Genomic DNA, 23,276 nt, shown 5'->3' with positions numbered 1-23,276 from the left:
AATTTTGTTATTCACACCATATTTCCTATAAATTATATATTTAATATATTTTATTATTGTTATACACAATAACAAAATAATTCAAAAATTATTATATATTAAAAAAGTCAATCGTATAAGACAGGTGAGTCTTTCTCCCCAACGCGGATATATTTAACGGATTTGGATCTTCTGAAAATATAATATTTGATGCTGTATATTTTTTACACGAGATGATCACATGATTATTTTGTAGACATTACATCACATGAAATAAATTTAAAAATTTATCTGATCAAACGAGATCATCATGATCATCTGATGTTGAAGATGATCTAAATCGCTCGTAACATTATTTGTCTGTCTGGCTTCAAATTGAAAATTTTCCTGTCCTGACAATTCAACTAAAATGGTCAGTCTAATCTCAAATAATACGAGATTTATGTTATATAAATATAAAGTAAAATGATGAAACTCGCAACGGTTGTTCTTCATAGCACTAGTCTGATGATGAATTTGCTTGACATTGATGTAAACAATAGAAATATCCAGTCTCAGTTAGCATACAATTTTGAAGATGAACGTGGCATCATCCACAAGTAGCATTCAAGTGATGGATTGGATAGTCCCACATATATAATCACCAAATTCAAATTCCTCATTGATCTTCAATAACCCCGAAAATTTGGGAAAATAATACCAGAACATCCGTGCTGAATTGAAAACCCTTATCAAAAATCGGAAAATCAACCTTTTTGCAGCTGCCGATTGTCGAAAGTCACGTCGGGGGATATAAAATTTAGAAAAAATAGGAGGGTGTTTGTCATGTGGAGGCCGGCCGGAGGTGCCGAGGCCGGCGACGCAGCGGGCCTCGGTGCCTCCGGCGGTCGTACGGAGGCCTTCGCTGCTGGACGTTAACGATGGGGGTGGCGCTGATAATGCCAAGGTGAAGGCTGTCAATAAGTCGAAGGCCGCCCAGACCCCGGCCGACCTCGTGCGCCAGACACGCGATCTACTCGTCTTTATCGATCGTGGTGGTGTCGACACTAAGGAGAGCAAACGCGACGAAAAGGTATATATCTATGTGTGTGTTTAATTTGTCATTTGGGTTTTTTACTCGTCTGGTTTTCTTTATTATATATATTTATTTATTGGTGGTGTTGTCAAAGTATTTTGATTAAATTTTGGTGGATACTTTACTTCGGTGATTCGTCATTGCTTTGTCCTCCATCTTTGAATTGATTTCCCAGGATGACCAGGTACACCTGGGGTCAGCAGTAGCTCAAATTAAAATCGCTCGAATTTTATTTTATCAGTTTATAAAGTTTAGACTTTGGCCTCCTAATGGCCAAAACTCAGTGCTCTGGACCGAATTCTTGGGTTCCATTCTAATTTTCCCTTGTTGCTCCTATAGCCTTCTGCGACATAGTCTTCCTTTTATTGACAATGTTGTTTACTTTTTTTTTTTTTCACGTTTTACTCTGTCCAGATGATGGAATTAAGCAAACTTATGCGAGATTTGAAGGTGATTCTTTACGGTGATAGTGAAACTGAGCCTGTAGCCGAAGCTTGTGCACAATTGACACAGGAGTTTTTCAGGGAGAACGCTCTGCGCCTTCTAATCACACGTCTTCCCGAGCTGAACTTGGAGGTAATTTCTAAATGGTTTACTTTGAATGCAATGAATAAACAGGTTAATTCTTTCTCCATCTTGCATTAGCTCTATTCATCTAATTGGTGAATTTTTTTCAACAAATATTATTGGTGAGCTTTATCCACGTAAAGTACAAAAATAATGAGCATTGTTCGTGACTATGCACTTTGACAATTCTGTCATCACATTTATTTACTAGGCCAGATATATAAAAATCTGTGTTCTCAATAAGATTGACTTTTGCAGACCCGCAAAAATGCAACACAGGTTGTTGCGAATCTGCAGAGGCAGCAGGTTCAGTCGAGGTTGATTGCTTGTGATTACTTGGAAAATAACGTAGATTTGATGGATGTGTTGATTACAGGGTAAGTTAGCATTGGAAGACTCAACGCTAAACTTTAGTTTGGTAAATGAAATTTCTTTGAGTTGGAAGTTGGAACTTGGTGAATAAGAGCCTCAAATTAAATTATACTCCACCTTTTTTTCCCTTGCTCATTTTTGTTGGGTATCAGTTATTTCATATCCGAGAAATGTTTCACTTGCATTTTCCTTGCTCTGGATCTTACTCGATTGGAAACATCTAGTTTGAATAGTATTCATTTCTAAGAGAGCATGCTGAAAGGGTGGGGGGGGGGGGGTTCATTCTTCTTTTTTTGAAAATTTATACTGTCACGATGATTAATTTTGATTTTCCTGTTCCTGTTAGTTATGAAAATACTGATATGGCATTACATTATGGTGCAATGTCGAGGGAGTGCATCCGCCACCAAAGTGTTGCAAAGTGAGTGAATTGCTTTGTTTTGCATGCTCTTCTAAGTATCTACTTCTTCTTTGAAAGGTTAAAAATATTGTGTAGTAGCTTCACTTTTATTATATTGATCCATTCACTTGCAATCTAGTTTATGCTGAGATGCAGTTATCAGATTGTGACGGTCTACTCTTTTGTATTTTTATATTATCTTAACAAGAGATTATATATTTTCTATACTGCTTATGTCAAGTGTTTTTCCAGCGAGTCACTGGTAAAATAAATTTTTAATATTATTATTCTGTGAAATTTCATAGGATATGGAATGTAGTTTGGTTTACTTTGTCGTACTTTCCTCGCTGCAATACAGACGTTCTCAAGCTATATACTTCGGCTCTAGCTTACTACTTTTATAACTAAATAGAAAAACTACTTTACAAACATCCAGTCTTTTTTGGAAAAGTGTAGTCATTTTCTTAAAAAAATATTGTGTCACTTTTTCCAAAGTTACATATTTGAAGGCCATTGTGCATCATTTTGTATGTACCCAGTAGAATGTGGAATTTGGTTGTGGTTACCTGCATTTGAGATTTCTTTTGCAGGTATGTTTTGGAATCAGAACGAATGAAGAAATTTTTTGATTATATACAACTTCCAAATTTTGACATTGCTTCTGATGCTGCTGCCACTTTCAAGGTTAATTAGTTCATCAACTCTTTTGTGCTTACATTTATTGGTTGATGTTCTGCATGCTACATTACCCAATAGTCTAAAGTAAAAGAGGGGATATTAGGTTGGCTGTATGCAATTGTATGGTCTGCACCATGTTTATGTCAAGTCTTTATTCTGTCTCATAGTAATTCTGAAAAGTTGCAAATCTTGCTCCACATGACCTAAGACGAGGAATTCTTTGTGGCACTTCTCAACTGATGATCAGCTTCTCTGGTTTTTTCAAAGATCCCGTCAGCTGTATTTGTGGGTGTGGAATCTTCTCTGTAATTAATGTAAAATGGCACTACACTATGTAACGTGATGCCTTGAGCTGTAACTTTTTGTGTGTGTGTTAATGGTACTACCGTGCAAACATGAGATGTGGGATGAAATATCGAATATTTCTCTTCCTTTCTCTCACAATGTACTGTTATTCTGGTATTGATGTACAACTAACATGTTTCAACTCGAATATCTTGTTACAGGAACTATTAACTAGGCATAAGTCGACTGTGTCTGAATTTCTTTCCAAAAATTATGAATGGGTAAGTGATATTGGCTTTGATTGACTACCATGTTTGAGTGATTTGGAGGGAAAAATTAGTACACAAGGAGTGTCGAACCTGACACCTGCGCTATGTGCCACTAGGCCAAGGTCTTCGTGTATGTATTATAGAAAGTGCTACATTCATTGAACATCGTAATCTGATTTTTGAGGATGTGGTTTAGTTTATAGAGCTTATTTTTCTCATAAGAATTTCAAACCGTTTCGCTTTTATAAAGAGCGATGCTCGATTTCGTGTAAAAATTCGGTCTTTTACACTCTGACACTGGAAATAAACAATGTTTTCTTGAACTTTTGATTAGCTCCATTTTTGACCTTCTTGTTGCTTTCACTGCTGTAGTTCTTTGCAGAATATAACTCAAAGCTGCTTGAATCTACCAACTACATCACTAGAAGGCAGGCTATTAAGGTAATTTCACCTGACAAACCCCTTCTCCATGAACCCCCTGAAGCAGTCACGAACAAATGAAAAACAAAATAATAAAGTGATTTGACTGAATAACCGCTGGATATTATACCAGCTGGGCGTCTTTTTGTCGACGGTTCATTTCATTACTTGTTTGGTGAATTCTGATGCGTATGATGTATTTTTTTCAGCTGTTGGGTGATATCCTGTTGGATCGTTCAAACTCAACTGTGATGATCCGATATGTTAGCTCGCGGGACAACTTAAGGATCCTAATGAATCTTCTCAGAGTAGGATTGCCTTCTATGGTTTTGGAAACTAAACCTCGCCTTGTGTTTGTGAAAATAGGAATGAAAAGAAATGGATGATAAGACTTTAAAAGTGAAAAAATGAGTGATTAAACTGACAACAAAGTTCATTTAAAATAGCAACAAGAACCCCAATTGGACAAATTCTTTGATGCTAGATTAGAATATGCAACAATTTCTCTCAGAAGTTACTGAAAGAATTGGAATCCTATCTTTACCCATTATGACATTTGTGATAATCTCAGTAGAGAATGTCATATTTATTCACTTAACGTGTTTGATCCTGAGGATTCTTTCTTATGTCAGGAGTCGAGTAAGAGCATTCAGATCGAAGCGTTTCATGTCTTTAAGGTACGATTTGTGTATCCTCCTTAAGCTATTTCAAACTAGCCATTCATTTTGCATGACTGTGACACGTATGGGCAGTTATTCGTGGCTAATCAGAACAAACCCCCAGATATTGTTGGCATCCTGGTGACTAACAGAAGCAAGCTTCTGCGCCTTTTTGCTGATTTTAAGACGGAGAAAGGTACGAGTGATGAATGAAAATGCAAATGCTTGATCGTTTATTTATTTATATATGCAGTGAAAGTTTTAACTCGGTGTTCGCTCCTGACTATGCAGAGGATGAACAATTTGAAGCCGATAAAGCACAAGTTGTCAAAAAAATTTCTGTACTGGAGCCCAAAGAACGTCAATAATTTTTCGTTCCATTCCTAGTATTTACAATTCATGCCAATGCCAATGTTGTAATAATAAAACCCGATTGGTATCTATTTCCAGATGTACTTGTGAATTAGTGGTCTCAATATCAGTTTTTGTTGACGTTAACTTTTAAGTCTTGATTCATCTTTCGACAGAACAATTTTTTGGATAGAAATTATTTGGAAAGTTTTCCTTCTAGGGATATAATATTTCAAGCTCCATGATGGGTATAAAGTGCAATATGAGATAAAGTGATAAACCCAGGATTATTAATTAGAAGACTAAAGGGAGTGCTGGATGACATGTGAATTACAACAATTTGAATTATGGTGTTTTTAGCCCTCAGAGAACATCTACACTAATGCAGCAAAGGCAAACAAACTTTTGTTGGGAGATATTATCTTGCGATAGATGGAAATGGCATTATTTAGTATCAATGCCCTTTTTCTTGCAAAATAGTCTTGGTCTGAAGCCCTTTTCCAGCATCTTTTCCACCTCCTCAAGCTGCAATCCCTTTGTTTCTGGTACAAGCATATATATTGCCACAAGTCCAATAGTGGAAAATCCAGCAAACAAAAGAAATGTGCCCGAAGAACCGATTGCTTCTGTAAGCGTTAAGAATGTCTCACTCACTATGAGATTCGAAACCCAGTTGGAAACTGCAGCGATTCCTCCTCCTATGCCTCTGTACCGCAAAGGATATATCTCAGAATTCACAATCCACGGCGCAGTCCCCATTCCTGGGGAGTAAGATATGATGTACAACCCAAGAAGCAGGACTGCGAAAAATCCAAACTTGCTAGGACAACCCTTTGTGTACCAGGTACGATGTTCACCTCCACAGAGACCTTTTATGCCATCAGTAACAGCCAAACAGGCCCCAGGAAGATGCTACCAAGAAAGATTCAGAACAGAAATCAGAACGATGCAAGTGTATCACGTAAAGCAGCACTCAGAGGAAATGAAATTCAAGAAAATCTTACTTCGTTGTCCCCATTCGAACAAAAAGCACAATCCGACGAAGATTTCAGACACGTCATACAATTCCAGGATGATGGATTGGAGGCTTTCAAAAAATTTGTGCATGTCGAGTTTCTGCCAAAATGGAGGGATTCAAGGCTGCTGACTGGTGGGGCATGGTCAGAGGCTTCGAAAAACAGGATAGATAATGCTACAAGGCAGATGATGATACCAAACATAGATATAATCATCAGCCTTCGCCTCCCGTATCTGTCAACAAAAAACATGCTAACAACAGAGCCAACGGCATTTAGACCAGAAGTAATAAGAGATAGTGCCAAGGCCGTCTTGTTAGAAGCAAACCCAGCGAGCTGAACGATTGTAGGACTATAGTACATGACAGTGTTTATTCCAACAAATTGTTGAGCAACTTGAACGGTGATTCCCGCATAAAGGCCTCGACGAACTACGATGTTTCCCCATATATTCTTTAGTTTTGAAAAAAAGTCCTTCCCTATAGAGCCTTCATCGGCTTTCTCGGCTTCAACGGAGGATTGTAAAGCTTTCATTTCTTCTTCAACTTCGTTTTCAGGGTATATTTTCTCTAGAATGGCCCTGGCTTCTTTTACCTTATCCTGCGAGATTAAAGATTAAATTTTGGCCCATTTTCAAACATGGCTTTTTCCCAAACAAACGTTAAAAAAAAAAAAAAAATCAAAGCAGCAACGTGGGTTGTGTTACAAATATCTTAAGAGATCGTTACCTGCCTATATAACCATCTTGGAGACTCGGGAAGTGACAGCATTAACACGAACTGAACAGCAGCTGGAACGCCTGCTACTCCGAGCATCCAACGCCATGTTCCAGGGGCCTTTTACCACACCAAAAACCAATTACTCTTGAGGGAAATTAACCATCCAAAGCTTGAAGCTATAAAAGTCATAAAATTACCTTAGTAAATGCTAAGTTGATAAGATATGCCAAGAATTGTCCCCCTGTAATCAACAAACCATTTGTGCTAACTAGCGCTCCTCTGATTCTAGCAGGAGATGCTTCCGATATATAAAGAGGCGCTGTCATGGAAGCCATTCCAACGCCTAGGCCTACAAAGATTCGTCCAAGGATTATCATCCAAGGAGCCACAGCTGCAGCCATGACAATTGCACCAATGAAAAAAAGGATATCAGCCAAAAGAATGGATTTCTTTCGACCGTATTTGTCGTTGATCAAACCACCAAAAGCAGCACCCAGGATAGCTCCTGCCACAGCCATGCTCACTATTGTTTCCTATACAAAAAATACAGAGGTCATGGATCCCATAAATGGAGGGTATGGAACTCAGGATTGCAAAACCACTGCTTATTTACCTGCAACCATGTCTGTCTATCGACAGATTTATAGTCATCCCGAATGTAGAGAAGGGCACCAGAAATAACACCTAATAAGCACCACTATTCTCATCATTTCACAAATAATTGACACCAGGACAAAATCTGTACTTCAGCGAATCAAATTGACGAACTAATTCACAGAAGTAACACATTGAAATGTTCTATACCCGTGTCGTAACCAAACAATAGCCCTCCGATGCCTGCTGATAACGCAAGCCTCATAATGTAAGGTGTTTCCCAGGTCGTTCGCCAGCATTCTGTGTACTCTGTTTTATCTGGTTTAATAACTCCTCCCCCCTCCATTCCAATCCCAGCCGAATTATCTGATTCTGTCAGCAGAGGTGATTCGGTCACACACAAAGAATATGATAAAAACAAACCAAAAAAGAAAAATCCAGCACCCTCTCCATTTCCACGGACAAAACATCCAATCTAAACAAGGATCTACTCCATCGAAAGCATTAAATTTTTTGACTGATAACAGCTTTCTTAAATTCCGATCTAAACCCACCTCAAGTACCGTATTCACTCCATAAAATTACAATAAAGAATTGTTACATTACATGAATTCAACATTAAAAAAATAAAATAGAATACTGGAGACATTACAAAGAAAGAGAAAGATGGAGAAACCACATCAAGCATGCAGTTTTGACTGAAAAAACAAAGGAAATCATTGCTAAAATCACCGTGAGCAAATCAAGCGTATCTCAAAGTGAGCGTTTCGATCGCTTATTTATCTTCTTGGGAGTATGAATAGTGGGAGATTTTATGTAAACCAATAATTAAATTATTAAATTAAATTAAATAGAGAAAGAAAGAGTTGGAAGTTTGAAAATATTTCTCTGGTTTGACTCTTTGACAACCGATAACGATCGGCTATGATGACGTCAAACGTCTCAAATCAAGATAGATATATTAATATTAATTAACAAATATAAAAATATGCACTCATCCATCATTGACCATTCATTTGATTTATTCCTTGTCTGAGTCCTCATATTTGTTTCATTTCATTTATTAATAAAAATTAAATTTTTTACACTATAATAATATAAATAGATCTTTATAGACAATTACATAATATTTATAACAAATATTTTTTCGTTAAACGAATTAAATTACATATCTTTCTCATAAAATTAACTTATGAAATTATATCACAAAGTTTTTGTAAAAATATGATATCTAAGTATATATAGAATCTAAACAGATTTAGATCAAAACATATTTTTATGGCTAATTTCAAAAATTTACAAGTACATCTACAAATATTTTATAATTTAAACTATTTTTTAAATATATATTGTACAATATAATTCTCGTTACAATGATCCAATAATAACAAATTCGAAAAAATTTCACAAAACACCAAGAATGCACGTCTAACCAACACTTTTAAAAAATGATTTTAAAAAGCATGTGAATCAACGGAGAGTAACGCGTTGATGATTAAATGGATTGAATTTTTTTACTAACATAAATAAAAAATTTATTGCGAATTTTTTTTTTTACTTTTTATCATGATATTGAAAGATTAACCATTTTAATTTTTGTTTTGGAAACAACTATTTCAATGGTTAAGATGCAAAAGATCATAAATTCACATTAAAAAAAAAAACATAAATTGATGAGTTGGTAGCATGGATATCATATTATATAAAGAATGGGTCTCTTGAGAGAGGTCTCACGAACTTTATCTGTGAGACGGGTCAACCCTACCAATATTCACAATAAAAAGTAATACTCTTAGCATAAAAAGTAATATTTTCTCATTTATGACCCAAATAAGATATCTGTATCACAAAATACGACAAGTGAAACCGTCTCACGGAAGCTTTTGTCATGCAAAAAATCATAATAAACAACAATTGATGAATTTTTTTTTTTCTAAATATTAGATGCTTTCGTCCTAGCAATTAGGATTAAACCAGAGTTTTAAAAAGTTTGTTTAAGTGGCGCTTAACCCCATTTAAATTCTAATACGTTAAAGCGAGATTAAATAACATATTTTAGAACACGAGATTTCATTTATTTATTTTGAATTAATATAATGACATATTAATCAACCATAATTTTATTTTTATTATATTAATTTTTAGATTTGTATGAAGCTATATTAGTTATTGCAGTTCAATACTTTTATGTTCTTTACAACTTGAAAAATTATTTATATAAACTTAAATTTATGGTAGTTTCATTCTTTTATTTATTTTTTGACTTTAAATAATTAAAATTATAGTAAAAACTTAAAATATTTTTTTTATATTTAACCTCGTATTAATCTCGCAATTGCGTTTCGTGTTTATTAAAATCTTTTGGATAAAAGAGCATGCATGGCTGGTATGTATAAGTTATAACAAACTGAACAAATCGCTATTTTATGTTATTTCAATATTAATAAATAAATGGGATGTAACGCAATATTTGACTTTGGACTCCATTGAAACCGGTCAACATCAAGCTGGAGACATGAAACTAATTTGACCATACACGCCCTCACATTCTTCCTCAAAATATCTTGTTTAGCATTTTCTTCTTCTTCTTCTCATGATAATTATTCATGCAACACGGTAGTGTGATTCATGCACCTGCTGAAAATACTTCACGAGATGAGGGGTAAATTTTCTTGGATTTGTCTTGGTGAATGAACAGTCCACCACTGCTTTTCAGCAACTGGGTTTCAGTGTTCATGCAGACGTACTTATGATTTAACTGTTTCTACAACGTAATTACTGCATTCTGGAGTAGGCAACTTATTTAAAGAACTCACCCAGAAAAAATCCTTTTGATGCATTGAGAGACGGGATTTCTCTGATGCGAAACAGGAACTAAGGCAGTTGTAATGCGGGTGCACTTGCAATATTTGACAAGGAATTTGGGGAACAAAACGTTGGAAGCTGTGTTTTTACTGTCTGAATCTTTGAGTTTATTGAACTGGACCGGCAACTTTCGCTTTCCGAGTGTCACCAACAATGAGGATGTTGATGCAGAGACAAGTGGGGAGCTCAATGGACATACAGTGATGCCTATTCTATGCCACACTATTGCAGCACATCCGGGCGGTGGAAGCCCCAAGATCCCCTGACCCACATGAATTCATGTAGGCCCTCACTTGTTTGAGGATCCAGGGCAGTGTCCAAATAATCTAAATATCCTAGTAAACTTACATTTGTGTAGCAGAAGATTTAGCCTATATTTTCATGTATTGGTAGGACCCAAAATTTTAAGCAGTTTTTTCGTCAAGAGCAGGACGACCTCGACTGAATTCCATCTCTGTTATGCACCACTCAGCTATTACATGATTTGGGTGTCAAAATCTAAGGTATTCGGCAAAAAAACAGAATACTGAAGGCACATACATGACATAAAGATGCAACAATCAAGAAACCGAAATACTCCTCTCAACTATTAAAGAAAATCAAACCCTTTTGTTCAGTACGTAGAAATAAATAATAGACAAGAAACCTGGCATCGACTACAAACTTAGCTAACCAGTAGAGTGTATTCCAGAATTCGATTTTACATTTCGAATAAAACTCACAACAAATAAAACCTATATCGAAAGTTTAACTTCTGGATCTCAGCACAAAATCTTCGGCAGGAAGCTGATGATGAATTTTCATGTAGAAAAACAGAGTCGCTATACCTGTATGTCACCCAGGAATAGGTGCAACTCTTGTTCCTCCACTTTGCTCATCTTGTATATATCTTACAACAAAAAAGAGATCCATTCGACGTTTTCTCTAGGCTGCAATTCCTGCTTAAAAATAAAACACTATCTGTAAGCCACAAAACTACCATTTTGGCTACATTCTGCGGCTGGAGAAATATAAAGCTGTTGTTTTTCCAATTCATATAGAATATAACGTTTTCATTCCAATCAATATAGAATAGTTCCATAGTGGTCAATATAATGGAGCGAGCAAGAAAAGTGCAACGGCATAGCAGAGATAGGAAATAAAGGGAAATTAACAACCACCTCTGTTTGATCTAGTTGCACGATTAGCACCAATATAATCCCCGACATAACCAACTGAATTCTTAGGTGTAACATTTGGAGCTGTAGTCTCGAACCCATAATTAAATGAGCCCGAACCCTTGAGCCCTAAGGGTAATAAACGCCCACCCCGGTCTCCAAAAAATGAATCCCCCTCATATATATTCTCCAACCCTGCCTCACGAACATTATCGGTGACAAAATATGACAATGTTGAGCCAGTAGAACCCGCACTGTTTCTAATGTCCGTCTCTCTGCCAACAAAATTTCTCTCTGCACTTCCATAACCGATACTTCCACTTATTAAAGAACCAGTTCCTTCAACTTGTGTTGAAACATGAGAGAAATCCCACATATCCCCAAAACTTCCAGCGTTTCCGATGATGGAGTTATTGAATCTGTCTGAGTTTCCAGTATAACGAGAGAACACTCCACGTCCATAGCCATTAACAGACTCAGCAAATGCCCCATAGTTCGAACCGAACCCCAAGTCTAAATTCAGTCCTACGTCATATTTCAACGGGCTATGTGGAGGATACCCATTTCGTCCCACTGTTGCAGAACTAAATCGACCATCCATTCTCATGCCATAGCCTCTTGCAGAGCTTAAACCGTAGCCTTGTGTATGAGCATTAAGGAAACTGCTCAGCCTATTGAGGCCATAGTTATAGCTACTTGGTTGACTACGTGTTGGCCCAGGAGACAACTCTTTGGGAACTGCCCGTTTCACCTCAACCATTTTTCCATTGAGTTCATGAAAGGTGTTGGCCAAAACTTTATCCACTGCTTCCTCTGAATCATAAGTAACAAAACCAAATCCTCGAGGTCTACCGGTGTTGTGATCATACATCACCACGGCGTCTGTTGTTGTTCCAAATTGATCAAAGTACCTTTTGAACTCACTTTCTGAGATGGTTGAAGCGAGACCTCCAACAAAAATCTTTCTAGTACGGGCAGGACTAGGTGAACCCTGAACAGCACCACCATTGTTTCTTGTAAAAGTTTGATGATCATCCCTAGGTACGGCCCTTTTAGCTTCTACCTGATGAATGAAAACAAGAAAAACTCCACGGTGTCAAAATGTGCTAATTTTATTTGTACTTCATTTGGCACTATTCACACTCCTCTTCTATGAAGAAAATAAGAATGATTCCACTTTATGATTAGAGTGCATATAACTTAAAATAAAACGCGAATAACACTCCTCATCAAGATATTACATGACACCATACAAAATCTGAAGGAATTATCTTGAATCAGTGCTAATACGAATCAATTTCGGTCATCAATTCTTGCGACATTTCAAATCATGCTTTAATGAACCATATCATGAAATCCTTACCAGCAAGAAACACTATTTGCCAAAAGAACTGAAAAAACCAAAGAGAGAGCAAAGAAAATAAAGCAACCATTGAAGGCATAGGCTTTTATAGCTTCATTCTCAAACAAGTAACAACTAACTTCACCAAGATTCATGCACTCAAAACTTCGACTATATCACAGCACATACAAAGTTCCTTTTATATCACAGCACATACAAAGTTCCTTTTATATCACAGCACTTTTATATCACAGCACATACAAAGTTCCTCGTGATTAAATTCATTATATGTATGTTCTATTCCTGTTCAGGAACAAGAAATACAAACTAGGTGAAGTAGAAAGAACTGGTATCTATCCAACTTGATTCCTAGCCTTTTCGTTATGCACGTTCTGAAGAGTCGAGCACCAACAAGTGTTCTATAACAAGAATTATTTTTTGTACCAAGAGGTAATTAAATTGTATATCGCACTCGTGAATTTCATAAATAATCTAATGAATTTGAAATATTATAGTAATTGACGAATTTGTATAGTCACCAATCCACTGATATGAAAATGCTACTTCACAAGCATTCCCACTGTTGATACAGATTGGCACGTGTAATTTTATCAAAGACAACCTTACGAACCCATACAACTTATATGCTGCCTAATGAGCATTGATAAAGTCTACCGAATCCAATACCGTAAAATGCAGCACAATATTCAATTCATAAATGCTTTACCAAATGAAGATGCATCACTTACAGTTCTGCCATCTATGATATGCCTTTCCTTTAGAACTCTTTCAGCAACAGAAGCACTGGCAAACACAATAAAGCCAAAACCACGGGAACGACCTGTAACCCGATCTTTCAATATCACAGCTTGCACAACCTCACCAAAAGTTTGGAAATAATCTGTCAGGCGCTCTTCTGTGGTTTCCCAAGAGATCCCACCAACAAACAATTTTCCGGAATCCATTTCCATTTCCTACAAACCTGTATACAATATTCCGATCAATCAATCCATAAGTCATTAAATTGCACCCAAGCAACATGAACATTTAAATACATATCATCAATATCACCAAAAAGAATCACACTGTCAAAACCGTAGCACTCGGTACAAAGTTAAGAACAAGTAATGGATCTACGAGGAAGTGTAGTAAATTTAGACACCATCCTATTTCGTATTACAATCCAACTACCGTATCTCATATAACTAGCTCAATATAGAATCAGTAATCAATGCAAAAAAGTCCAATAAATACAAAACCAGAAATGTAGATTGAATAAAGAACAAACATCAAGAAAACAAATTACAACAAAAACCCGGCAATTCCCCGACTGCAAATGGGTATATTTGATTCAGAAGGAGACCATCTAATATCAAACCGATCGATAACCAACAGCACACATAATCCAAAACCCCTGCAAATTCATTCAAGATTCAAACTTCTGATTATGAACGACCAAGAAAGATCAATGCATCGATAAATATGAACTTATAGTTCCAAACAACAAATACCCAGAAGAAAAGTTTGTTGAATTCAAGATCTGATAGGATGCATAGATAGAGAAGCAGAGGGCTAAAGGCCCTCTCTTTTCTTCTCTTTTCGTTTGCTTCGTTCACCAAAATTCAGTCTTGGATGGAATTGCGAAAGAGAGTATATTTAGTAATGTTATGTCAAAGAGAAAATAGAAAAATAAAGATAGTTTGTAGGCTGCGGAGATTGATTCCTCACATCCTAAAAATAGGTGACAACGGTGTTATTATATTTGTGCGTGAATGTAAGGAAGGAGTGCTGTTTGGCTATCCTCTTGCGTAAGAAATGTAGCAAGAAGAATGGGAGTTGTGAGTTATGACTTGTGACTAGGATGTTTTTTCAGATTTTTGAGTTTTTGTTGAAGAATAAATAAATTAATGATTCAAAATTTTTATCTATTTTATTTATTTGTCTTTTATATTTTCCCAGCTAATATACTGAGAGAGCAATTCAATATTTTTCAACCACTACAGCTCAATTTTATAAAGAAATTATGTATCATGGGAGCATATAATCATTTTATAAATAATATCAAATACTCTAAAGTTCATATTCTGATTAATTTTTCAATGTGTTATTTTATTTAGTCAAACAATTGATATCCTTTTTTCATTTGTCCTAACTGAATAACATATATCTTAGCATACCGATAATAATAATTTTTACCTAAAATATGAAATAATAGCAACATGAAGTGCATTGTCCAAATGGGATGGTAATGATCCGTTTCAAAGGGTCTCCAAAATTAGTAATCACTTGATGTATAGACATTACAAGACCATATATATAATCATGTTTTACTATCAATTCATTTTAATATTTGTGTTGCTTGGAAACCTAATTCAAATAAGATTTCGTTGGCATTTGTTAAAGAATATGTAAAAAAAGAAGAAAACCAAAATTTTATTTCAGATCTAGTTAGGTCAAACACCAGTAGTCACTAGAAAATGACTAATATTCATTTATGGCTGTAGATAGAAGGATGCTCCTATCTATCGTTTCTATCCTTGACACGCAAGTTGTGTCATCCCCACAAACAAATTTATAATAAATTTGATGCATATGCACCATAATGAATACATACATACATACATATATGTATATATATAAAAATAGAAAACACGAAATGGTTTAATTCACAGGAAATACACTTTAAAATATACAAAACAAATACGGTTACTTCTTTGCTGTGTTATTTTACCTCCAAGCAGAAAAAGTGTATAAAGCTCTGTTCTTCCATCCTAGATACAATGCATCATTGGCTTCGACTATCCAGTAATTTGAGCTATAATCCCTCAACACGTCCCTCCTCGTGCTGTCAACTGAAGAATTCAATGGGACTGGAGAAAATCCAGCCATAGTAAGTCTCAATCTCCACTTACCAAGAAGCTCGTGCCTTTCCATCCTGTCAATTCCCTCGCAAGCAATTATGTTAACGATATCCCTCCCCACACAATGTTCTTCAGTACTAATCCGTTGTCTGTCATCTCGCGAGCGTACAACATCAATGGACTCAAAAATTGCTGAGTAATAATCTAGAGTCTCAAGAAATCGTGGGTAGAACGAGGAAGTGTTGGTGTTGGATTCTTGTTCAGAAAGGGTCACGATTTTGGGTGAAAGGCTCTTAACTAGTCTGAGGAGGCGGTCACGATGATTTGTTGTGCTAACACTTTCATCTGGCATGTGATGCAAGATGTAAGGAAAGTTAACAGCCAAAGATTCTCCCTGCAGAATCCGAAGATTCTCAAACTGGACCTCACATCCAGACATACCTGAACAATGGAACTCAAATGGTACTCTACATTCTTCAGCTACACTTGCTAACCGCTCACAGACTAGCTCAAGTCCTCCACCTCGAGCATAAGCTGATTGAGAGTCATCAACACCTGTAATGCGTAAATAAGGAGGTCCCCCAGGCCGGCTAGAGAGAGATTGGATGAAAGAAACCCACTGACTTCCCTGCGCAATCTGAAAATCAATTACATGAATTCTACTTTCATACTCCATTGCTTCCCTAATCACAGCATTAGCAGACACATAGGCAAACTTGTAGTAGGGACAGATTTCATAAAGCACGTGCATGTATGACATCAATTCAGAACTTGCTTTCTCATTGCACTTCAACTTTTTAGTAAATTATGCTTCCGGAGGACAACAATCTTGCCTGGAGACCTTCCAATAAGTATGCACCTACTCTCTGTAAAGGGTCACCCGATACGGACACCCTTCTTTCTAACATGCCAATGAGAGCTTCTGCAGCTGATACTGCCAATCTTCTTTCGTCCATGGAGTTTGAGTCAGCTTCTGATACCGTCTCAGCACAGGCGACGAGCAATTGCTTCAGGTCCATGAGGGCAGCCATTTCCAGGATTTTGCCGTACCTTGTGGAGGACATCACCATATCACTTAAGGAGCCACTGACATCGCCATTAGCGGACTCAGGTCCTAGCAAATCATTCTTCAACATCCACAGAGCATGTGCCAATTTCTCTTCATTGCAAAGCACAGAGGATCCGTTAAATGGTGAATCATAAGTATAATCACACGAGTGATGGAGATCAGAAGCATATGATTGAGAACAATGGGGAGAAAAGGGACCCCTGTTGGACGATACGCTTACAGCTGAAGACGAATTGTGGACAGAATCTCCGGTCGCTGGCGTTGATTCCAAAGTGAAGAATTCTTCAGTATGAGCTGGAGATGAAACATCAGTACCCTGGACTTTTCTATGAATCAAATCATTGTTTAAAACCTGAAAAGTAGAAACTCGTGATGGCTTGACTTGCTCCATAGATCAATTGTCGACTTTAAAGATATTGGCTGATGCTTGAAGTGCCAGGCACTCTTTCATTCCAATAAACTCCAAACCAAAACTTTATTTTGCATCAGTGACTTGAACAAGGTAAAAACGCATTTGGAAGTGAGAAAAAAATTTTGACAAAAAAAGAAATCGCATTTAGCCACCTCCACCATTAACGAGTGACAATGCATGTAAATCTGCATTAAACAACATGGTATCAATACATATTAAAGCCATAAATTTTAGTGTTAAGCAGAGAATCGTTTTTCAGAGCTTGTGCATCATACATTATGATTTGCTTAGCAAGCAAGCTTAACAGAAACCAAGAAACAAAACCCCTAAAAGAATCAGTAGAAAAAAAAGTTGCAAACAGGTTCTTGACATTCAGAAGGCCAAAAGGTTGAAGTGGTGATGGTATCTGTAACTGCGGAACTTCGGTGAGAGCTATAAATCTAATTAAAGGCCAACGACTATACCCACCAGATATGAGGTTTTAAAAAACGAATAAGTGAAGACTACCCTGTAATGGTGTCCTGGATTGGCTTTTTCTTGCAGATACGACGAAATATGCAAAACAATTGAGAAAGTTCACCAAAAATTCCTAGCGACAGGGTATCATATGTCATTTCTGTTCTTTCCCAGATCATCACACTACCATTTTTCAAAAATAAAATCCCAAAATCTCCTCACAAGCATCCTATCCTACCTCAGCATAATGAGATTAAAAGAAACAATAACCATACACAGAGATCATCCCAAACTTCCATAGATTCTGACACTGCGCAAAAGAGAGACAGAGTGATCCCCTTGCGCTGAAGTGAGAATATGGAAAACGAGCTTAAAGTTGTTGGGGTGGAGAACGAGCGTTTCAAATTAATTGAGGAGTTACGTAAAGTCGTCTTACATAGCGCCTTTCGGGTTCCAACTACCAACTACCAAGAAGCAACAAAATAGACAAATAGTCTTTTAAGAAATAGACAAATAGTGCGCACGTGTTTTTTATGCTAGTGTTTGAAAGTTTTACAGGTTATCATATAATAAAAAATTAAAAAAAAACTAAATCATCTCTAAAATTTATTTAAAAAATCTTTGGATGAAAAAAAAGAAAGAAAAAACAATAAAAATAGGATAATGTAGAACTCCCAAATGTCTCATAAATTTGTAGCAGCAAGATTAGTCATTGAAATTAACCTAATTAAGCGTGATTTACAAACAATCGTATTAGTCCAAAAAATTACGCTATACACAACGAAGAATAACGATTATAATTTTCATCACCCCAAATAAACAATGTCTAGTAAATTTGAAAATACGGTACCATTGCAAAATTTTTGGTTCCTTGTCCTATCGGCTTGTTTTTTTAGAATAAATTTTCAAATATAATTTCACAAGTCAAAGTACAATTTTTCTAAAGTAATGATTTTTTTAAAAAAACAATCTCATTCATTTATCGAGTTTGACTATATTATAATAGTCAAAATCATATTATTTTGTTTAAAATAATGAGAAGAGGAAAGTCAACAAACTCCAGCCAATTAGTAAGTGGGAAAGAGCCATTAGAACGAGTCTGTGAGTTATTGTTAATTTTTATATTTAATTATTATTAAATCAAAAATCAAACGCTAGGATAGATAAGCATCTCTTCTTGGTGGAATCCGTTGTCAAATGCATTTGCTAATATATATTCCATGATATCCAGCTGTTGTCACAACTGATTAATTACAAATCTAAATATATTTTTTCAATAATCATGTTATTGTCATGAAATTATATAATATATGATAAAACTAATCAATGAGATATTAATTCATTGCTGCAGCCTATTTAGCATAGCTTGCACCATGTTTGGCAATCTTTTGGAACCATGTAAGACTAGTCGATTCCGCCAACTATGAGTCGGGATCGAGTCTGGCTAGACCTATAAAAAACCATCTTCTACGTACCACTCAAAACACACAAACTCAACAAAAAAAATAGAAGGAAAGATGGAAGCATAAACCAAGTACATGCGGGTATAAGTTCGAAGGGCATACCACAATATAACAAGTATGATACTTCATTATATATATGTAGAGTCTTATACAAGCAAAAATGACAAACAACAGAACCATTTTCTTCTGTATGATCGCCAGTATATCTCATCAGACAAATGGTTTTTATGTTCTGCCAATGTCAACAAGGTCAAGGAATTCGAAACATGACGCAATTCGGGGAGCATATTGAATTGCACCACCAAAATTCCTCAGAATTTGATCAAAAAAGTTTCTGATGCATTTGTTTTCCATAAATGATTTTACTTTCATCAGACCTTCGAGCTGTGTGGATTAAACCATTTCCAGCCTTGGATGATTGGCAACATTCAGAACTTTTGGAAAGCTTCGTTGCACAAGTAACAAACCCGATTTGATGAGAAGTTTGAGCCTTGTATTTAGATAAGCTACGTTCAGGGAAATCAGTAATACCAAATTCCTACAAGAAATTTAATCATTTTCTAATTTATACATTAAAAAACAGAAGCCAACAATAATGAAGCCAAGCTTTTGTGGTAAAGTTGGTTGGATACCTTGGACTTTGTCTTGGAATAACAAGGAGTCAGGCAGGGATTTAAATCCTTCAAAAACATGTCGTCCAGATTCTGCGGGGTTGTATAATCCCCAGAACTGAATTCTTGATCGAACTGGTCAATGGGGAATCACTTGTCAAATTTTTATTATAAAAAATATGAACTGCAGTAATCTCTATGCCAGCCGCCAGGTCTTAGGTTAATATATTCAAGAAATAATAGAAAAACCTCACCTTGCATTAACAATAATATAATCAAGAAAGCAATGGTAAGATTCATATTTTCTATCATTTAAGGTGTTTTTGCATAGCAATCATTTCTTTCTAATTTGGATTCAATAGTTAAATAATGGTTTTACCAGATAATTAGCAGTCTCTTCTTGATCATATGACAGAGTCCTGGGAGAACTGAAATGATCATCACTTAATCCTTGTAAAGAATATTTGTTCGCCTTCACCTGCGACCAGAAGAAAATAAAAAGTGAAGCATTATGCACAAAATAGAAACAAAATTTATCTGTTTCTAAAACAAAGTTAAGCACACATCAAACATGACAAAAGAATGAAGTTTAGGTAATTAACTGTCGAAGACTTTTAGCACTAGTAGGTTACAATATGAGACATTTAGAAGCCACTATATAAGGATCAGTCATCTGAAACTACTGAATCTATTCTCGAAAATCAATGACAAAATTATGATCAAGAAATTTATATTTTTGTCTTTGATATACGTTAGAACAAGAATACAGATGCTACCTCTGCAAGATCCGCAGCAAAATATTGCAGCTGTCCAGTTAGTGAAGTAATCTGCCTCTGAAGACTTGGAATGAGTTGTTTTGCCTGGTTAAGTTCAGTACCCTGTTTCTCCAAAAGGTCCTGAAGCTGATAATTTGTGACGTCGGGGAAAAGAATGGCATTCTTCAGAGACTTTATATCTTCCCTTTGCTTCAAGCATAAATCTTTCAGCTTTTCAACCTAGAAATTACACTTTTAATAAGCTTGAAAGATAAAACAGATCCATCCCATAAGGAGTATACTCTAGCAAATTGAAAATGATCGTGATTCGAAAAAATGGTATTCATTTTGTTTTAGGACCTTCACTCAATAAAATGCTACAAATTCCAAATGTGTTCAGGAGTTCAGAACTTGCTCTATTCGCATCAAGTAGAACTAAGAAACTCATCCACAGAACGCATAATTTTGAACGCATAATTTTTTTTTGATTTTTAAAAACCTGTTCCTTGTGTTTTCCATCACAAAATATTGTTGAAGAAGCAATCACTCTGAGATTTTGGGTAATTAGTCTAAAAGCCCCAAACAAAATGAATGAATGAGATGCACGAAAGACATATAAGAAAGGGTATCAAAACAATAAACAGCCAATACAAATCCCATCTCAAGTAAATAAGGATCACGTTATCAAATCGAATTAATCCAAGATAGAAATCACCTACAGATAAAAGCGAGTCCTAGAAACAAAATGGACATATTTATTTTTATGAGGGGCGATTAATCCAAAATGGAATATCAATATCTCGAGCTCACAAAAGCCCGGGAATTATAGAATGAAGATTAAGTCACTAACTTTTGCAAAGGGTGAAGAATGCAGACCAGTAGATCAAGCATAAATGATGTGGTTTCAATGCATGAAAAGGTAGGAAACCGAAGGCCATGAGAAATAGGTAATTTCAGGTAATCGAAAAAGCATTTTCTTTCGCAGTGAATCTAAAAGTAACGGGAGGTGCGTCTCATGTCGTAAGTTGACACTCGATTTCCTCATTTCCTGTTGTTTAATTATTAATCATAGAACATGCAAAATAACGAACAGAGATCTCAAATATCCCACAAGAAATTACATGCTGAAATTTACCTCCAGGGTTTTCTCTTCAAGCAACAACTTAATTTCTTGAATTTGCTGTTCCTGTTCTTTATTCAAGCTCAAAAGCTCCCTCTCGCTTCTCAGCACCATCGCCAATGTCCTTGTATTCTCCTTCACCTCAGTCAACGCCTTTCTCGAACTCTCCTCTTTCCTTTTCGTCCCAGCAGAAGATGATCCCTTAAACAACTTCTTGTGTAGCCCACTCAATCCATGGTCCTTTTTCGCGTTCCTCTTCAAATCATCGGCCAAAAAATCCGCAGCCACAACAAACTTGGGGTCACTGCTGAAATTCTTGGCCTTCTTGCTCTCCACCAATTTTTTAACCATGGAGCTGATGTTAAACTGGGCCGCCCCACCGCCACTGTTTTTCTTGGTGATGGCGCGTGAGGTTTCACGAGTTGAAGGGAATTCGGATGATGACGAAAGGTCGGATTTTGTGGAGTTGTTTAAGCTATTCGAGTACCGAGTTGCAGGCTTGATTGAAGCCATTTCCGTGAAATTCTCAGGTTTATCCTGTCGGGAATTGATTAGGGCGTGGCGTAAGGGAAGCAGAGCGTTTGTAGGTTGGTATAGTACCGAGGTTTGAATTTTATTCCTGTCAGAGTCAGACAATTAATTGGTCTGGAAAATTCAAAAAAGGTTTCCCGCTTTAATTAAAGTTTGAAATTTGACACTGTGCAGTCGATTCATCATTGACACACGATTTGTAACCCACAATGCTTTTTTTCGTATGGAGTAGATTCAGTGAAACACGATTTTAACGTTTGGGTTGGGGATGGCAACTGGCCTAGGTGGGACGGGTTCGCCAGTCCTCGTCCTTAAATTTCATCCCACCTTGATACCCGTTTTTTCGAATTCGGGGATTAAAACCCGAAACCACGGAGATCAAATCAATATAAACGCTCTCATATCTGTTTCAAAAATATTAATGACCAAAACGAGTTCGAATTCGGAGAAATATTTATTATTATCTATTATTATTAATGATAATAATAATATTATTATTTTATTATTAATATTATTTTTGGAACGGGTTCGAGGATGAAGATAATAATCCCATATCCGCCTCGAAACCGAATCTAAACCCGAAAAAATCGAGGATCCCTATCTCCGATTCGGGTTTTTCTTACGGAGCTCCGAACTCGTAGGGAAAGTTGTCATCCCTGTTTGGGGGTCTCATTTTTCCTTCTTTTTTTTGTGCCCGATGCATAAAATGGAGTACGGACTACATATTAAATACTTGCATTTTCGTGTTAAAATTTTCCGATTTTATTATTTTATTTATGATATAAGAATACTTTTATTTTTGTTCTATAACAGATTTCCAACCAATACATTTATGGTGTGTTTGGTTTGAATGATATGATAACTAAAGGATTAGTAATTAGAGTTATTAAAAATGAGAGATAATGATAAATAACATGGTGAATAAAATATATGATGTTTAGTATAATTTTAAAATTGTGGATTAAATGTGTGTATTATATTGAAATGATCAAAATATCCTCACTATATGTGTATAATTACCTAACCTAGATATAATAAACAGAAAATAAATAATAATAGAAATAAAATAATAATAAATAAATAAATAAATTATTTTAAAAATTATTCGATTAATTCTTATTATTTTTTATTATTATTTTCTTATTATTTAATTACCAATTCATTTCATATCATTAATTATATCTTTTTTTTTCTTGTTAATATTTATTATATAATTATTTCTTATTACTTACAATTACTTTGTTTATTAT

The 23,276-nt window shown here is 35.8% G+C and overlaps 4 protein-coding genes and 1 pseudogene across 14 annotated transcripts; 1 reads left to right on the top strand and 4 right to left on the bottom strand.

Moving 5' to 3' along the window:
- The first annotated feature begins 343 nt into the window (after positions 1-343).
- Positions 344-5,261, top strand: LOC142555850 (putative MO25-like protein At5g47540). Of its 2 annotated transcripts, none has more exons than XM_075666971.1 (11): positions 344-1,051; positions 1,469-1,630; positions 1,880-1,998; positions 2,340-2,414; positions 2,984-3,077; positions 3,578-3,637; positions 3,998-4,066; positions 4,255-4,353; positions 4,678-4,722; positions 4,798-4,900; positions 4,996-5,261. In XM_075666971.1, exons 2-11 carry the CDS (start codon positions 1,469-1,471, stop codon positions 5,070-5,072), a joined length of 903 nt encoding a protein of 300 aa, XP_075523086.1. In that variant the 5' UTR covers positions 344-1,051; the 3' UTR covers positions 5,073-5,261. The 2 variants fall into 2 exon arrangements, with proteins under 2 accessions (XP_075523086.1, XP_075523087.1); XM_075666972.1 differs by lacking the exon at positions 344-1,051 and adding an exon at positions 1,087-1,238.
- Positions 5,262-5,323: 62 nt separating this feature from the next.
- Positions 5,324-8,230, bottom strand: LOC142555849 (inositol transporter 4-like). 4 transcript variants are annotated; one of them, XM_075666967.1, is made up of 7 exons: positions 8,117-8,230; positions 7,595-7,756; positions 7,404-7,474; positions 6,988-7,323; positions 6,800-6,907; positions 6,060-6,671; positions 5,324-5,967 (listed from the first exon to the last, which is right to left on the bottom strand). In XM_075666967.1, exons 2-7 carry the CDS (start codon positions 7,728-7,730, stop codon positions 5,500-5,502), a joined length of 1,731 nt encoding a protein of 576 aa, XP_075523082.1. In that variant the 5' UTR covers positions 7,731-7,756; positions 8,117-8,230; the 3' UTR covers positions 5,324-5,499. The 4 variants fall into 4 exon arrangements, with proteins under 4 accessions (XP_075523082.1, XP_075523083.1, XP_075523084.1 ...); XM_075666968.1 differs by lacking the exon at positions 8,117-8,230 and adding an exon at positions 7,939-8,055; XM_075666969.1 differs by lacking the exon at positions 8,117-8,230 and adding an exon at positions 8,037-8,055.
- A 2,583-nt stretch (positions 8,231-10,813) lies between these two features.
- On the bottom strand, positions 10,814-14,583 carry LOC142555848 (heterogeneous nuclear ribonucleoprotein 1-like). Of its 5 annotated transcripts, none has more exons than XM_075666962.1 (5): positions 14,260-14,583; positions 14,037-14,162; positions 13,498-13,730; positions 11,410-12,469; positions 10,814-11,187 (listed from the first exon to the last, which is right to left on the bottom strand). In XM_075666962.1, exons 3-5 carry the CDS (start codon positions 13,717-13,719, stop codon positions 11,174-11,176), a joined length of 1,296 nt encoding a protein of 431 aa, XP_075523077.1. In that variant the 5' UTR covers positions 13,720-13,730; positions 14,037-14,162; positions 14,260-14,583; the 3' UTR covers positions 10,814-11,173. The 5 variants fall into 5 exon arrangements, with proteins under 5 accessions (XP_075523077.1, XP_075523079.1, XP_075523076.1 ...); XM_075666964.1 differs by having other exon boundaries at positions 14,064-14,162; XM_075666961.1 differs by having other exon boundaries at positions 14,055-14,162; positions 14,260-14,582.
- An 823-nt stretch (positions 14,584-15,406) lies between these two features.
- On the bottom strand, positions 15,407-17,941 carry LOC142555846 (scarecrow-like protein 21; annotated as a pseudogene).
- Positions 17,942-19,091: 1,150 nt separating this feature from the next.
- LOC142555847 (uncharacterized) lies at positions 19,092-22,122 on the bottom strand. 3 transcript variants are annotated; one of them, XM_075666958.1, is made up of 5 exons: positions 21,511-22,122; positions 20,397-20,615; positions 20,000-20,098; positions 19,642-19,755; positions 19,092-19,547 (listed from the first exon to the last, which is right to left on the bottom strand). In XM_075666958.1, the coding sequence occupies exons 1-5, from the start codon at positions 22,006-22,008 to the stop codon at positions 19,332-19,334; spliced, it is 1,146 nt and encodes a 381-aa protein (XP_075523073.1). In that variant the 5' UTR covers positions 22,009-22,122; the 3' UTR covers positions 19,092-19,331. The 3 variants fall into 3 exon arrangements, with proteins under 3 accessions (XP_075523073.1, XP_075523074.1, XP_075523075.1); XM_075666959.1 differs by having other exon boundaries at positions 19,092-19,499; XM_075666960.1 differs by having other exon boundaries at positions 19,092-19,454.
- Positions 22,123-23,276: the final 1,154 nt, after the last annotated feature.

Source organism: Primulina tabacum, chromosome 9 (genome assembly GCF_025594145.1).
Source record: "Primulina tabacum isolate GXHZ01 chromosome 9, ASM2559414v2, whole genome shotgun sequence".
NCBI lineage: Eukaryota > Viridiplantae > Streptophyta > Magnoliopsida > Lamiales > Gesneriaceae > Primulina > Primulina tabacum.
Note: the sequence above shows the minus strand (reverse complement) of the source record. Positions and strands in the feature narration are given on the sequence as shown.

What these genes read in the sequence shown, in the direction of transcription:
- LOC142555848 (XM_075666962.1), bottom strand. Translation starts at nt 13,719, where the DNA reads ATGGAAATGGATTCCGGAAAATTGTTTGTTGGTGGGATCTCTTGGGAA. An exon ending in ATATCATAGATGGCAGAACT is followed by an intron (nt 12,470 to 13,497) that starts GTAAGTGATGCA and finishes TTCATTCATCAG; the next exon opens with GTAGAAGCTAAAAGGGCCGT.
- LOC142555849 (XM_075666967.1), bottom strand. Translation starts at nt 7,730, where the DNA reads ATGGAGGGGGGAGGAGTTATTAAACCAGATAAAACAGAGTACACAGAA. An exon ending in ATAGACAGACATGGTTGCAG is followed by an intron (nt 7,324 to 7,403) that starts GTAAATAAGCAG and finishes TTTTTTGTATAG; the next exon opens with GAAACAATAGTGAGCATGGC. An exon ending in GTTCGAATGGGGACAACGAA is followed by an intron (nt 5,968 to 6,059) that starts GTAAGATTTTCT and finishes CTTTCTTGGTAG; the next exon opens with CATCTTCCTGGGGCCTGTTT.
- LOC142555847 (XM_075666958.1), bottom strand. Translation starts at nt 22,008, where the DNA reads ATGGCTTCAATCAAGCCTGCAACTCGGTACTCGAATAGCTTAAACAAC. An exon ending in TTGCTGCGGATCTTGCAGAG is followed by an intron (nt 20,099 to 20,396) that starts GTAGCATCTGTA and finishes TTCTGGTCGCAG; the next exon opens with GTGAAGGCGAACAAATATTC. An exon ending in ATTCCAAGACAAAGTCCAAG is followed by an intron (nt 19,548 to 19,641) that starts GTATCCAACCAA and finishes AATTTCTTGTAG; the next exon opens with GAATTTGGTATTACTGATTT.
- LOC142555850 (XM_075666971.1), top strand. Translation starts at nt 1,469, where the DNA reads ATGATGGAATTAAGCAAACTTATGCGAGATTTGAAGGTGATTCTTTAC. An exon ending in TTCCCGAGCTGAACTTGGAG is followed by an intron (nt 1,631 to 1,879) that starts GTAATTTCTAAA and finishes TGACTTTTGCAG; the next exon opens with ACCCGCAAAAATGCAACACA. An exon ending in ATGCTGCTGCCACTTTCAAG is followed by an intron (nt 3,078 to 3,577) that starts GTTAATTAGTTC and finishes ATCTTGTTACAG; the next exon opens with GAACTATTAACTAGGCATAA.